Source organism: Danio rerio, chromosome 21 (assembly GCF_049306965.1).
Source record: "Danio rerio strain Tuebingen ecotype United States chromosome 21, GRCz12tu, whole genome shotgun sequence".
NCBI lineage: Eukaryota > Metazoa > Chordata > Actinopteri > Cypriniformes > Danionidae > Danio > Danio rerio.
This window is the reverse complement of record NC_133196.1, coordinates 49,241,292-49,257,500: the sequence shown is the minus strand read 5'-3', so window position 1 is coordinate 49,257,500 and position 16,209 is coordinate 49,241,292. Positions and strand designations below refer to the sequence as shown.

The window sequence follows — 16,209 nt, the reverse complement described above, 5'->3', positions numbered from 1 at the left end:
TCACGTGTCTTGCGTGCCGAATCCTCCACAAACAGAGATGAAATGTCTTCATCCACGCCGACCTCGTTTCTGGCGATGCAGGTATAAGCGCCGGTGTCCTCGTATCTCACACTGCTGATGTGAAGCTCGCTGCCGTTCGCTGAGAAAATAAAACAACACACCGTCTGACCATGATTCAGATCCTCTTCTGTGTGCTCGCACAAAAAAAACGCCTCCAACAAAATCAACAAGCATCCACAACGCAATAAACATCCATCTCTGCAGAAACTTTGAGCTGTTTGCTCCCGCAGTCCACCAATAACATTTTTTCATTGGCAGGGCTTTGGGTGAAGGTTTTCTTAAAAGCCATAAAGGTTTCCCTGCGGTGCAGATAATACTGTGTGTGCCAAGATATAGAGCCCAATACCTGGATTTATTGAGTGTTTGGCCAGAAAATGGTTCTTTCTTTTTAAACACTGAACAAAGGAAATGAAGATGATGCTGGCAAAATGAGCATCTCTAATAGGTGACACGAAAAGTTCATATCACAGTCATAGCAACTAAAATGATCACATTTATCCATATTAGAGCTGAACAATATACTATTTCTGCAGCAATATCACAATGTGTCAATCTGCAATAGTCACATGGCAAAAGTGAATACAAACCATCTGCACACAAAAATTGATAAAGTTTGGCACTTTATTAAAGGGCCCATGAAATTATATATATATATATTTGAATTTCTTTTTCTGTATATTGTACTGTATATGGTAAATATTTGCCAAATGATGTTTAACAGAGCAAGGAAATTTTCACAGTATGTCTGATAATATTTCATCTTCTGGAGAAAGTCTTATTTATTTTATTTCGGCTAGAATAAGAGCAGTTTTTAATTTTTTAAACATCATTTTAAGGTCAATATTATTAGCCCAATTAAGCTAATTTTGTTAACAATAGTCTACAGAACAAACCATCATTATACAATGACTTTTCTAATTACCCTAACCTACCCAGTTACCCTAATTACCCTAGTAAAGCCTTTACATGTCACTTTAAGCTGAATACTAGGGTCTTGAAGAATATCTAGTCTAATATTATTTACTATCATCATGACAAAGAGAAAAGAAATCAGTTATTAGAGATGAGTTATTAACACTATTATGATTAGAAATGTGCGAAAAAAATCTGCTCCATGTTAAACAGAGGCTGGGGAAAAAATAAACAGGGGGGCTAATAATTTTGAGTTAAACTGTGTATCGTCCTCTAAAGCTTGTTTCAGATGTTTGCTTTATTTGCTGCGGCTGTAGGGGGCGTGTCATCATCATGATTGACAGCTGTGATCGACAGGAGAATAAACTCCTCCTGACAACATGAGGGGTCACTCACGTCTGATCATTCATTCATTCATTTTCTTGTCGGCTTAGTCCTTTTATTAATCCGGGGTCACCACAGCGGAATGAACCACCAACTTATCCAGCAAGTTTTTACGCAGCGGATGCCCTTCCAGCCGCAACCCATCTCTGGGAAAGTCCACACACACATTCACACACACACTCATACGCTACGGACAATTTAGCCTACCCAATTCACATGTACTGCATGTCTTTTTCTTTGTCTTTTGGGGAAACCGGAGCACCCGGAGGAAACCCACGCGAACGCAGGGAAAACATGCAAACTCCACAGAGAAATGCCAACTGAGCCGAGGTTCGAACCAGCGACTTCCTTGCTGTGAGGCGACAGCACTACCTACTGCGCCACTACCTCACCCCCACGTCTAATCAACTATTACTATTCATTAACTTATTTATGCACTTACGTGTGTGTGTGTGTGTGTGTGTGTGTGTGTGTGTGTGTGTGCGTGTGTGTGTGCGCTAGCATGTTCATGTATGTGTGTGAGTGTGTGAATGTGTCTGTATTTGTGTATTCATATATATATTTATGTATTTGTGTATGTATTTCTTTGTGTGTGTATTCATGTATGTGTGTGTGCTTGTGTATTCCTGTGCGTGTGTGTCTGTGCATATACATGTGTGTATTTTTGCATGTGTGTGCCTGTGTGTATATGTATATGTGTGAGTATTTTTGCACATGTGTATCTGTGTGTATTGTGTATTTGTATGTTTTCATGTTATGTGTGTGCGTATTTTTCCATGTGTGTGTGTGTGTGTGTGTGTGTGTGTCAGATGTCTGCGTGTCGTGTGTATCAAAGCTTAGTGAAGCTCTCAGACGCGTCTCTCACCTCTGCCACTGTCTAGATCACAGCAGCAGCAGCATCTGAGCGAGTGTGTGTGAGTGTGTCAGAGATCACACACGCGAGCAGAGTCCATCTCTCTTCATTCTCCGTCTGTCTAGACTGAACACATAAAACACTCACAGCCGCGCCGGGCCACAGTTCAGCCTTTTATTCTCTTTATCTGTCTTTAAGTAGCGATAATGCTGTTAGATTTACTTACCTACACTACAATAACCCTGATTTCAGCAGTGTGTGTGTGTGAACTCGTATGAACTACGAGAGTTAACAACATTCAGCACAAAGCAGGGCTGAGAATTAAAGGGATAGTTCACACAACAATGGCAATTTACTCACGCTGAAGTGGCTTCAAACCTAAATGAGTTTATTTCTTCACTGCAAAATATAAATAAATAAACAAATAAACAAATAAAAAGTCTTACAAATATCTAAAAGTTATTAAATCAAGAAGCATTTTACAGACAAGCAAAAAATATTGTCTTGATTTTAGTAATAATGAGTCAAAATACAATATGGGCAGCATGGTGGCTCAGTGGTTAGCACTGTCATCTCAAAGCAAGAAGGTCGCTGGTTCGAGTCCCAGCTGGTTCAGTTGGTGTTTCTGTGTGGAGTTTGCATGTTCTCCCCGTGTTGATGTGGGTTTCCTCCTGGTGATCTGGTTTCCCACACAGTACAAACACATGCGCTATAGGGGAACTGATCAACTAAATTATAGTGAATTAGTGTGTATGGGTGTTTCCCAGAGATGGGTTGCAGCTGGAAGGGCATCCGCTGTGTAAAACATATGCTGGATAAGTTGGCAGTTCATTCCGCTGTGGCTGTGAATAAAGGAACTAAGCCAAAGTGAAATGAATGAATGAAGGATGGAATGAATGTACAGTACATGTGTTCATACATCAATAATTGAAGAAACAAACTCTAATCAACTTCATTTAAATCATTCATTTTCCTTCAGCTTAGCCCCTTAATTATCAGGGGTCGCCACAGTGGAATGAACCGCCAATTATTCCAGCATATGTTTTACGCAGCGAATCTAGATCAGCCCGAACCCATTTTTTTTTTTTAATTTTGTAATAATCATGTAAATAAATAATTTTTAATTTTGAAAAATTGAACAATTTTCTTTTTAAATGTTTTAACAGTTTAATGCTTCAATCTTCTATTTAGCTATTTATTCATTCATTTATTCATTTTCTTTTCGGCTTAGTCCCTTTATTAATCTGGGGTCACCACAGCAGAATGAATCGCTAACTTATCCAGCATATGTTTTAAGCAGCGGATGCCCTTCCAGCTGCAACCCATCTCTGGGAAACATCCATATACACTCATACACTGTGGGGGAAACATGAACACGAACGCAGAGAGAACATGCAAACTCCACACAGAAACGCCAACTGACCCATCCGAGGCTCAAACCAGCGACCTTCTTGCTGTGAGGCAACCGCACTACCTACTGCGCCACCGTGTCACCCTTAGCTATTTATGTTGTTATTATTATTATTATTAATAATAATAATTAATTTATTTTATTTTCGGTTTAGTCCCTTTATTAATCAGGGGTCGCCACAGCGGAATGAATCTTTAACTTATCCAGCATATGTTTTATGCAGTTTATGCCATTTCAGCTGCAACCCATCACTGGAAAACATCTATACACACTCATACACTACGGACAATTTAGCCTACCCAATTCACCTGTATTGAATGTGTTTGGACTGTGGGGGGAAACCGGAGCACCCGGAGGAAACCCACATGAACACAGGGAGAACATTCAAACTCCACACAGAAACGCCAACTGAGCCAGCCGAGGATCGAATCAGTGACCCTCTTGCTGTGAGGTGACAGCACTACTTACTGCGCCACTGCATCGCCCTATTACTATTATTATTATTATTCATTTATTTATTTAATTTTAAGGGGACCAATTCTGCCCCTTTTTACAAGATGTAAAACGCGAGTGTGTGAGTTTCAGTGTAAGCTCAGCCGTAGGGTAAGTACACATCATCCGGCACTCTCGGACACGTGTTGGTTTTCCAATGGGACAACAACGGGCTAATCGGTTTTTGAAGAGGAAAATGATGGCACGTCTCTAAGGTTGTACAAACTTATATCAAATTGCCAGGGGTTTCATTATCCATCTTTTATTCATGCAACCCTTATTGCTCATCTTTATATCGCATGATAAGCCTTTTATGTATTGTTGTTGTATTTCGACAAATTTGTTATATTTTCGATTGTTGTTTGTATTTTTTTTGTTGTATTTTCGAATGATGTTCATGAGTAAGATTCATGATCATTGACTATTATTGTGATCGTTGATATCAGCTGTGTGTTCCAGCAATAAACAGTTCACTGCAAAAAAATGCTTTTCTTAGATTTTTTGTCTTGTTTCTAGTCTAAATATCTAAACAAGTTAAACAAATTAATCTTTTTTCTTTTCTTTTGACGTAAGATTATTTTGCTGACCCCATTGGCAGATTATTTTGCATGTTTTAAGGAAAAATTCATTTAATATTGGCATATTATTTCTCAAAACAAGACAATATGATTTGCTTGTCTAGAAAATTCTTCTTGATTTAGGAATTTTTTAGATATTGGAATACTTTAGATACTAGAAACAAGACAAAAAAAACTAAGTAAGAAAAGCATTTTTTGCAGTGTAATGCTTGATTAGTATGGTGCACTGCAAAAAATGCTTTTCTTGCTTAGATTTTTGTCTTGTTTCTAGTCTAAATATCTAAAATTTCTTATATCAAGAAGAATTTTCTTGACAAGGAAAACATATTGTCTTGTTTTGAGAAATAATATGCCAATATTAAGTGAGTTTTTCCTTAAAACAAGCAATATAATCTGCCAGTGGGGTCAGCAAAATAATCTTGTTTTTTCTTTTGACGTAAGAATATTTTGCTGACCCCATTGGCAGATTATTTTGCTTGTTTTAAGGAAAAACTCACTTATTATTGGCATATTATTTCTCAAAACAAGACAATATGTTTTGCTTGTCTAGAAAATTCTTCTTGATTTAGGAATTTTCAGATATTTGGACTAGAAACAAGACAAAAAATCTAAGTAAGAAAAGCATTTTTTGCAGTGTTTATGGACTATTTTTGTCGATTAGCACCACACTTGTCTCCCTTGCATAAACCATATTACAACCTTTTTGGTATGCTGAAACATTTTACATGCTAAAATATTTGGTGCATATTAAAACATTCCAGTTTGAGCTGATAACAGCACATAAATATTGTTCTCCCACTCTCTGAATCCAAGCCTTTTAGGCTTTGATCCTATTTTTGGTGACTGTCGCTTTAAATTCAAATGAGATTGTGCTTTTTTCAAAAAAGGGCGGAGCTTCAAATGTCGATGTGTCAGCATAGCAGCAGATTCAAAACAATATGGTAATGAGGGAGAGATGGGCACTAGTGGGCGGGGCTTTCCCCCTCTGACACGTACAAAGGGAGAATGTCAATCATCAAGCATCAAGTCTGATTAGAACAAACACAATTCATTCATGTTGACCAATAGAGGCTGGGTATATTCACACACTGCTGACACACAACTGTGATTAAACCACTTATATAAGTCACTTTGACATAACAGGTCCTCTTTAAATGCGAAAGGCAGCTAGAATCCCAGAAGAAAAGGAGTGTTTTCGAGTGTTTACCTTGTGCTGTCTGCGAGTATAAATCATGAGTGAGTTTTGTGTCGCCATCAGTGCAACCACAAGTCTATCCATCTTTCCATACAGCGAAAAACAAAAATCAGCCGACACAGAATGACATTGTGTCTCCGCTCTGAGCTCGGCCTGATATCCATCATCCCGTGAAAAAGAGCATTTTTCAGACTTTTTGATGAAATCATCTTTTATCTTCGTGCTGAAAATATTTCCGTGGACAAACACAGACACAGGAGAGCATGGAAAGGGCGCGTATAAAATATTAATGCGTGCATGAAGGCAGAGGCTAATGAAAGCAGACAGACTGAGAGGATAATAAATGGCCGAAGAAACACAAATGTTCATTATAAATGTACGACTTTATCTCTTAGCATTCTGCTTCATTAAAGCAACACTCCACTTTACTCCAGTGAATATAGTTAAACAGGTGAGATTTACCAGTTTCTGATTCCATTCAGCTGATCTCCAGGTCAGGCAGAAACACTTTTAGCTTAGCTTAGCATAGATCATTGAATTGGATTAGACCATTAGCGTTTCGCTCACAAATTTCAAAAAAAGAGTTTTGATGATTGTCCTAATTAAAGTTTCTGTAGTCACACTGTGTTTCATTTTACTGACAGAAAATGAAAAGTTGTTATTTTCTAGGCTGATACGACTGAACTATACTCTCATTCTGCCGTAATCAAGAATTTTGTTGATCTACCATGACTGAAGCAGTGCGATGGAATCAGTCTTATTATACGATGTAACTACTTACGAGTCAAGCTTTAAATATTAAAATGATCAAAATTAAATCATTTTCCTTCGGATAGTCTCTAAACTTTAGATGTAGCCACAGCAGAATGAACCGCCTACTACTGCAGCATATGTTTTATGCAGCAGATGGCCTTCCAGGTGCAACCAGTACTGAGAAACAACCATACACACTCTCATTCACACACACTCTCATCCACTACGACCAATTTAGTTATTCATTTCCCCTATAGCGCATGTGTTTGGACTCGTGGGGGAAACCAGAACACCCGGAGAAAACCCAAGCCAACACTCCACACAGAAACACCAACCGACCCAGCCGAGACTCAAACCAACAACCTTCTTGCTGTAAGGTCACACTGCTAACCATGATCAAAACATTTTTATTTTTATTTTAAGTGAGATGCTAATGGTCTAATTTGATTCCATGATTTATGCTAAGCTAAGCTAACAGTGCTCCTGCCAGACTCTGATATCAGCTGAATAGATTCAGCCATGATAAAACTCTAGGGGAGCTGCATAATGAGCCTATGATAAAAAAGTGGAGTGTTGCTTTAAACCTGCCAATAACCAGAGCTGCTGAACAACCATCTCTCCATACAAACTTAAGCAGCACAAACATCTGATCCAAATAGCAGCCTATTACAAGGGGTAATGGACCGCAGTCCACCAATAAAGTGCTTTCTAATAAGGCGATGCTCAGTAAACAACACTGCAACCATGCGGAGGCTGGAAAACACGTATCTCTTAGAAGAGCCCATTTACTCATTTTCCCCACTTCATGAGCCAAATCATCAGCTCTCAGATTTCACCAAAAATATGTGCTAAAATTTAATCTGTTTTATTTAACAATTTTGAGTTTTCGCCTTATTATAGCTATAAAGAGTCCTTTGAGACTGCAGTGTTGTAACATTCTGCTGTTTGCTCAGCTAACTATGCAAGGTAAAGCAGTCATAAAACCAAACCCAAAAACTGCATGGCAACTGAGAGAGTCAGTTTGTCATCATTATTAGAGAAACTGAGCTTAGCTGGACAGAAATAAATATTTGAAAAATAACGCATTATATTATTTTTTTTATTGCATCATGTTGCATTGTGTTAAATCAAACTGAATTAAAATCAGGGTGAATCATTATCATTCATGATATATCAAATCGTATTTTATAGTTTCATATCATAAATCCTATCATATCCTCACATCCTCTCAATGCATCGTATTGTATATCATATCATATATCACATCCTAACATATTACATCTCCTATATAATTTCTAGAAAATATAATAATTTATCTCCCATCGCATCATATCATATCATATCATATCATATCATATAAAATTTCACATTATATCACATCTTAATGCATCGTATTATATCATATCATATCGTGTTGTATTGTATTGTATTATATTGTATCGTATTGTATCGAATCATATTGTATTGTATCGTATCATATCGTACTGTACCGTACCGCATCATATCAAATATCACATCATATTGCATCCTAATGCATCGTATCATATCGTATCGTATTGTCTCATAATGTATTGTATTGCATCATATCATATCAAATATCACATCATATCGCTTCCTAATGCATCATATCATATCATATCATATCATATCATATTACATATTATATCATATCATATCATATCACATATTATATCATATATTATATCATATATATCACATCTCCTATATAATTTATCATATCGCATTATAACGCATCGTATCGTATTGTATCATATATCATATCACACCATAATGCATCTCCCATCGCATCATATTATATCATATCATATAAAATATCACATTATATCACATTCTAATGCATCGTATCGTATCGTATCAAATATCACATCATATCGCATCCTAGTGTATTGTATCATATTGTATTGTGTCGTATCATATTGTATTGTATTGTATCGTAATGTATTGTATCGTATCATATCAAATATCACATCTTATCACATCTTAATGTATCGTATCATATCGTATGATATCATATCGTATCGTATTATATCATATTGTATCTTATCATATCATATCAAATATGACATCATATCACATCCTAAAGCATCGTATCATATCGTATCGTATCGTATTATTTCATATTGTATTTTATCATATCATATCAAATATCACATCATATCACATCCTAGTGCATCGTATCATATCGTATCAAATCGTATCGTATTGTATCGTATTATATCATATCGCATTGTATCTTACCATATCATATCAAATATCACATCATATTGCATCCTAATGCATCATATCATATCATGTCATATTATATCATATCATATCATATCATATCATATCATATCATATCATATCATATCAAATCATATCTTATCTTATCATATCATATCATATCATATCATATCATATCATATCATATCATATCATATCATATCATATCATCTGTGGGCTTCTATCATTTCTACCATATCTGCTGTATATGTATCTTTATCATATAGTAGGCTATGCATTGAGATGCATATTAATCACCCTCAGTTTTGAGATGCACATACCTAAAATGAACCTTAATAACAAAATTAAAAAACAACATTTTGCAGACTATCATCACTATTCCTGAAAGTATGTGCTGAGGACTGTACCGAGAAGTGAAATCTGCTTGGATCCGTGTGGCTGGAGGTCCATGCCGTTCTTCAGCCAGGTGAGTTTGGGGTTGGGAACACCATCTGCATGGCAGCGCAGGCTGGCAGCCACTCCGGGTTCCTGGGCCTGAGTCTCCGGATAGACCAGGATTACTGGAGGCACTGGAAGGACACAGAGACAAAAACAGACAGTAAACAACAGAGAAAATGGTTCAGCTCCAAAACAATTGATCTTCTTAACAGGAATGAGAGGGGTTTGAGCAACAAACACTCATTTTACATTGCACTGTATTGTATCATATCGTATCATATTTTGTATCGTATCATATAGAGCAGGATTACTAGAGGCACTGGAAGGACAAAGAGACAAAAACAGACAGTAAACAACAGAGAAAATGGTCAATTCCAATTCTATTATATCATATCATATCATATCGTATCGTATCATATCGTATAGTAAGGTATCATATCATATCATATCATATCATATCGTTCTGTATCGTATCATATATCAAATATCACATTATATCACATCCTAATGCATTGTGTATCATATCATATCGTATCATATTGTATCGTATCTTATCGCATTGTATCGTATATCGTACCGTATCATATATCATATATCATATCATATTGTATCATTTTAAATTGTATCGTATCGAACAGACCAGGATTACTGGAAGGACAAAGAAACAAAAACAGACGGTAAACAACAGAGAAAATGGTTCACTTCCAAAACAATTGATCTTATTAACAGGATTGAGCGGGGTTTGAGCAACAAACACTCGCTCAAGGTTCCTCATGCAGCTGCATCACTCTTCAATTACAGAGACTCCACTGACAAAACAAGCTCTCCAACAATCACACGTATTGTCCCGTTAATTGAAAATCCTTCCAGTATTTTCTCCTCTCACCAATTTAACGCAGCACACAATACTGGACTGTTATCTTTGTGTTTGTTCGTACCCCAGAGTGGAGACTGATGCCTTGAAATTCATTTGCTGAACAGTTAATCTTCTGCAGCACACCTTCAGAAGGTGCAAATGTCAATTCAATGACAAGTGTTTGATTATTAAAATGTTAAGTATAGATGACACTGTGTCAATAATATTTCTGTATAATATTTCACAATAATATATTTATAATACACACTAAAATCATGCTGAGTTATATTAACCCTATGTTCAGTGAAATATGGAAATACCGAAAAGGTGGGATAAAAAAAGACACTAAAAACATGCTGTGTTGTATCAAACCAACATTTAGTCACATATGAAAATGGCCAAAAGTTGGGTTAAAATATATTATTTAAAGTGAATGAAAAAATAACTGGCGACAGTGTGGCTCTGTGGTCAGCACTGTGGCCTTACAGCAAAAAGGTCGCTGGTTCGAGTCCCATTTTGGTCATGTGGCATTTCTGTGTGGAGTTTGCATGTGCTCCCCGTGTTGTTGTGGGTTTCCTCCAGGTGCTCTGGTTTCCCCCACAGTCCAAACACATGCACTATAGGGCAATTGATGAACTAAATTGGTTGTAGTGCATGAGTGTGTGTGTGAATGTGTGTATGTGCGTGTGTGTGTGGGTATGCGGGTGTTTCCCAGTACTGGGTTGCAGCTGGAAAGGTATCTGCTGTATAAAACATATGCTGGATAAGTTGGTGGTTCATTCAGCCGTGGCGACCCCAGATGAATAAAGGGATTAAGCTAAAGAAAAATGAATAAATGAATGGATGAAAAAAAAATATTCAAAGGCGGCAACACCAAAGCTCCAAAAATACAAATTAATCAAATTAAAAAAGCTGAAACAAAGCGTGTAATGTTTTGAGCCACACAGCTCTTCATCTTCAACGTTACAACTTTTGCGTTTTTAGGCTGAGCACCCAGTTAAGAGGGATGTGCATGCTTTTGTAAAGTTTTTCTTTGGATGAAAAAATAACCCATACATTGCATTTACATTTACATTTAGTCATTTAGCAGACGCTTTTATCCAAGGCGACTTACAAATGAGGACAAGGAAGCAATTTACACCACTAAGAGCAACAATGAATAAGTACTAAAGGCAAGTTTCAGGTCTGTAAAGTCTAAGAAGGGAAGTGTTAGTAATTTTTTTTTTTTTTTTTTTTTTTTTTTTTTTTTTTTTTGTACAGTTAGTGTGATATTCAAATAGGCAATTGCAGATTAGGAAGTGAAGTGGAGACTAAATAGTTGAGTTTTTAGTCGTTTCTTGAAAGTAGCGAGTGACTCTGCTGTTCTGATGCAGTTAGGGAGTTCATTCCACCAACTGGGCAGATTGAGCGTGAGCGTTCGCGAAAGTGATTTTTTTCCTCTTTGGGATGGAACCACGAGGCGACGTTCATTCACAGAACGCAAGTTTCTGGAGGGCACATAGATCTGCAGAAGTGAGTGCAGATAAGAAGGTGCTAGGCCAGAAGTCACTTTGTAGGCAAACATCAGAGTTTTGAATTTGATGCGAGCAGCAACTGGCAGCCAGTGCAAACGGACTAGCAGCGGAGTGACATGTGCTCGTTTAGGTTCATTGAAGACAACTCGTGCTGCTGCATTCTGGAGCAGTTGAAGAGGCTTGATAGAGTTAGCTGGAAGCCCAGCTAGTAGAGAGTTGCAGTAATCCAGTTTGGAGAGAACAAGAGCTTGAACAAGGAGTTGAGCTGCATGTTCAGATAAGAAGGGTCGGATCTTTCTGATGTTATAGAGTGCAAATCTGCACGATCGAGCAGTTCTAGAAATGTGGTCAGAGAAGTTTAGTTGGTCATCAATCGTTACTCCAAGGCTTTTCACCATTTTGGATGCAGTAATGGTTGCCCCATCCATCTGGATTGAAAAGTTATGGTGTAGAGTCGGGTTGGCAGAAACTACAAGCATTTCCGTTTTTGCGAGGTTCAGCTGAAGATGATGATCTTTCATCCAGTGTGAAATATCCAACAGGCAGGCTGAGATACGAGCTGGAACCGAGGGATCATCAGGATGAAAAGAGAGGTATAGCTGGGTATCATCAGCATAGCAGTGGTAGGAGAATCCATGTCTCTGGATGACTGGTCCTAGAGATGATGTGTAGATGGAGAAGAGAAGTGGCCCAAGAACAGAGCCTTGAGGTACCCCAGTGTTTAGATGCTGTAGGTTGGACACCTCTCCCCTCCAAGACACCCTGAATGACCTGTCAGAGAGGTAAGATCTGAACCATTGTATAACAGTGCCCGCAACGCCCAGTGACTCAAGCGTAGATAGCAGGATCTGGTGGTTGACAGTGTCAAAAGCAGCTGACAAGTCCAGCAAAATGAGGACTGATGATTTAGAGTCTGCTTTAGCCAGTCTGAGATCCTCCACGACTGTTGGATTTGTCCATTTTGGATTTGTCCATTTTGACCTAACAATGTGTTAACACAACCCAAAACATCCTAGCGTGTGCAGTCCTTCACAGTCCCTCCAGGATATTGGGAGTAGAATGGCTTTAAAAATAAAAAAATTGTTGTTGTTTTTAGTGAAACACAAGAATTAAAGCAAATAATGTCTTAAGTTTGAGAAAAGCCATCACAAAATGAATCACTTTAGGCTGCAAAAAAAAATAAAAATAAAAAACGTTCCTGCACAATCCAGGAGGAACTCTACGACTCCACGAATATTAAGGGCTCTATTTTAACGATCTAGGCACAAAGTCTAAAGAGCATGGCTCAAAAGCATTAAGGGCATGTCTGAATCCACGTTTGCTATTTTAAGAACAGTGAAATAAACGGAATGAACCGCTAACTACTCTGGCATTTGTTTTACGCAGCGAATGCCCTTCCAGCCGCAACCCAGCACTGGGAAACATAGTAATATACTCTGGTAAAGTAAAAGAAATTAAAAAAAAAAAAAAAAAGATGAGAAAAGGGGAATACATCAAAAAGAGCTACACGGCTATTTCAAAGGCTCTCTGAGTCCAAAAACTACAGGAGCCGCCATTATCTCTAAGTGGAGGAAGAAATGGGCCCAACATTATACCTTCTCAGAAGTGTTCAACCTTCCAAAATTCCTCCAAGAGCAAAGTGACCGCTCATCCTTCAAGTCACAAAAGACCTAACATTATATATAGCTGAACCGATCTGCAGTCCATTTGTATTCAGAGCTACTGCGCTAAAACCGCTTTGCTTGCTGTGACTAAAGCAGGGTTTCTTTGCACAACCCTGTGCTTGTTCTCACGTCTCTGTTTATTCAGTGGCCATCATCACCGCATGAGCACATCCATCACTGCATGAGTTCTCAATCTAAACCTACACGTTTTGCATGCTATCTGGAAAACAGCTTGTATCTTCACCCAATGCGGTAAACAGTGGTGTAACGCATAAGGTTCGGGCGTGAGTTTGATGGTCTCCTCCATACACAACCAGGGCTGCATTTCACAAATACGTCATAATCCTATGATCATCATAGCTCCATTAGTGACAATGGTTGTACAGTCAACTTAAGCTTACTATTTGGGAAATGCAGCCCAGATTTCTCAGATAGTCCACAAATCTAATTCCCAGATAAAGAGCTTTAAAGTTGTGTAGCAAAAATATGCATTTTCTGTTTATTGAAGTAAAAGAAGGATTAAATACAGGCCCGGATTTAGACGCCCCTGGGCACATTATCTTGTTGGCTTCCTACCCGGCCGCACCCCTATAGTAGAATTAAAAAATAAGAATAATATAACAGGCGATGCAGTGGCGCAGTAGGTAGTGCTGTCGCCTCACAGCAAGAAGGTCGCTGTTTTGAACCTCGGCTCAGTTGGCGTTTCTGTGTGGAGTTTGCATGTTCTCCCTGCCTTCGCGTGGGTTTCCTCCGGGTGCTCCGGTTTCCCCCACAGTCCAAAGACATGCGGTACAGGTGAATTGGGTTGGCTAAATTGTCCGTAGTGTATGAGTGTGTGTGTGTGGATGTTTCCCAGAGATGGGTTGCGGCTGGAAGGGTATCCGCTGCGTAAAAACTTGCTGGATAAGTTGGCGGTTCATTCCGCTGTGGCGACCCCAGATTAATAAAGGGACTAAGCCGACAAGAAAATGAATGAATAATATGTTTTAATAAAATGAATCTATAATGTGGGTGACACGGTGGCACAGTCGCCTCACAGCAAGAAGGTCACTGGTTCGAGCCTTGGCTGGGTCAGTTGGCGTTTCTGTGTGGAGTTCAATAAATGATTTACATTTGTTAAATGCCAGAATAATGAGAGAATTGTTTTTTGGAGAGTTTTTTTTTTATTAATGTCTAGACAGTCAGAAGTGTACACACATTTCCTAGGTATTTTTTTAACTTTGTTTAAAACTGTATAACGTTGGTCAGATGTTTTGGGTCTCCTTCCACATTCCTCCTGACAGAATTGGTAACATTCAGATTTGTAGGCTTGTCTTGCTCGCACAAGCTTTTTCAACTCTGCCCATACATTTTCTATAGGATTGACATCAGGGCTTTGTGATGGCCACTTCAAAACATTCACTCAAAGCACATTTGAACTCATTTGGCAGTGTGCTTAAGGTCATGATCTGCCTGGAAGACCCATTTGTGGCCAAGTTTTAATGTCCTGGCTGATGTCTTGAGATGTTGCTTCAGTATTTCTCCATGATGTTCTTTCTTCATGATGCCATCTATGCTGTGAAGTGGACCAGTCCCGCCTGCAGCAAAACAGCCCCACAACATGATGCTGCCGCCCCCATACTTCACAGTTGGGATGGTGTTAGGCTTGTGTTCTTTCCTCTTTGTCCTCCAAATGTAACGCTGCTCATTATGCCCAAACAGTTCAATCTTAGCTCCATCAGAGCACAGGACATGTCTTCAAACATTAGTCTTGTTCCCAGTGTACTTTAGCAAATTATAATCTGGCTTTGGGCGAGGCAGTGGCGCAGTAGGTAGTGCTGTCGCCTCACAGCAAGAAGGTCGCTGGTTCGAACCTCGGCTCAGTTGGCGTTTCTGTGTGGAGTTTGCATGTTCTCCCTGCCTTCGCGTGGGTTTCCTCCGGGTGCTCCGGTTTCCCCCACAGTCCAAACACATGCGGTACAGGTGAATTGGGTAGGCTAAATTGTCCGTAGTGTATGAGTGTGTGTGGATGTTTCCCAGAGATGGGTTGCGGCTGGAAGGGCATCCGCTGTGTAAAAAACTTGCTGGATAAGTTGGCGGTTCATTCCGCTGTGGCGACCCCGGACTAATAAAGGGACTAAGCCGACAAGAAAATGAATGAATAAATAATCTGGCTTAGTTGTTGATTCTGCACAGCTCTGTAGTTTCTGCTGTAGTCATATTGCACAGACACGACAACACTCAAGCGTGAGATATGAAAGACTCTATTACTAACCATTCACCTGGAGCAGGTGTGTCTGGGACAGCTCCTCGTAGCCGTGCGCGTGGCAGCTGTAGTTCCCCATGTGTATGGTGGTCACTTTGGTAATGTAGAGCGAGCCGTCGTCACCAAAGTCCTACATGAACAAAAAAAAGAGAAAGAGATGCGGAATAAAAGAGCAGCCGATGCATCAGCGGCGTCCCATGTGCTCCTCACTGTCTCAGCCTGATAAATGGTAAGGGTTAAAAATACAGCCCGCATTAGCCTGATTAATGAAGCCAGTTGTGCTTTAGTGAGGATGCGTCCCCACGTCTGGGGGTTTGGGCCGACTCAGGGGGGATTAAAACATTAAACTGTTTTGTAGTTATGTGAGTTTGGCGAGGGTAAATGATTTAAGGACACGGAAGCGTGCTCTTAAACCCAGCACACACCTGCAGCGCTGAAGCACAACAGAGATTTGTTTGTTTTCAGAGGTCGTCACTAATCCAGAGAGATGGATGATCAGCTCCGGCAGAAAAACACAACTCTGCCTGGAGTTCTGGGATGAAGAGGGCAGGGCTGAGTCATGTACAAGGACACGGCGTGGATAATCCAATGACAAAACCAACTATGAGTT

At 39.1% G+C, this 16,209-nt stretch overlaps 2 protein-coding genes across 4 annotated transcripts in view; both read right to left on the bottom strand.

Moving 5' to 3' along the window:
- The window catches only part of fstl4 (follistatin-like 4), a 269,047-nt gene that overhangs the window by 19,446 nt on the left and 233,392 nt on the right, over positions 1-16,209 (bottom strand). For all 3 annotated transcript variants that reach the window (XM_073934943.1, NM_001031843.2, XM_021468896.3), the window contains 3 exon segments: positions 15,609-15,729; positions 9,290-9,451; positions 5-139 (listed from right to left, as the gene is read on the bottom strand). In XM_073934943.1, coding sequence (XP_073791044.1) covers positions 5-139; positions 9,290-9,451; positions 15,609-15,729 — 418 coding nt within the window.
- ddx46 (DEAD (Asp-Glu-Ala-Asp) box polypeptide 46) overlaps positions 1-16,209 on the bottom strand; it is an 800,864-nt gene that overhangs the window by 735,114 nt on the left and 49,541 nt on the right. The window lies entirely within an intron of this gene.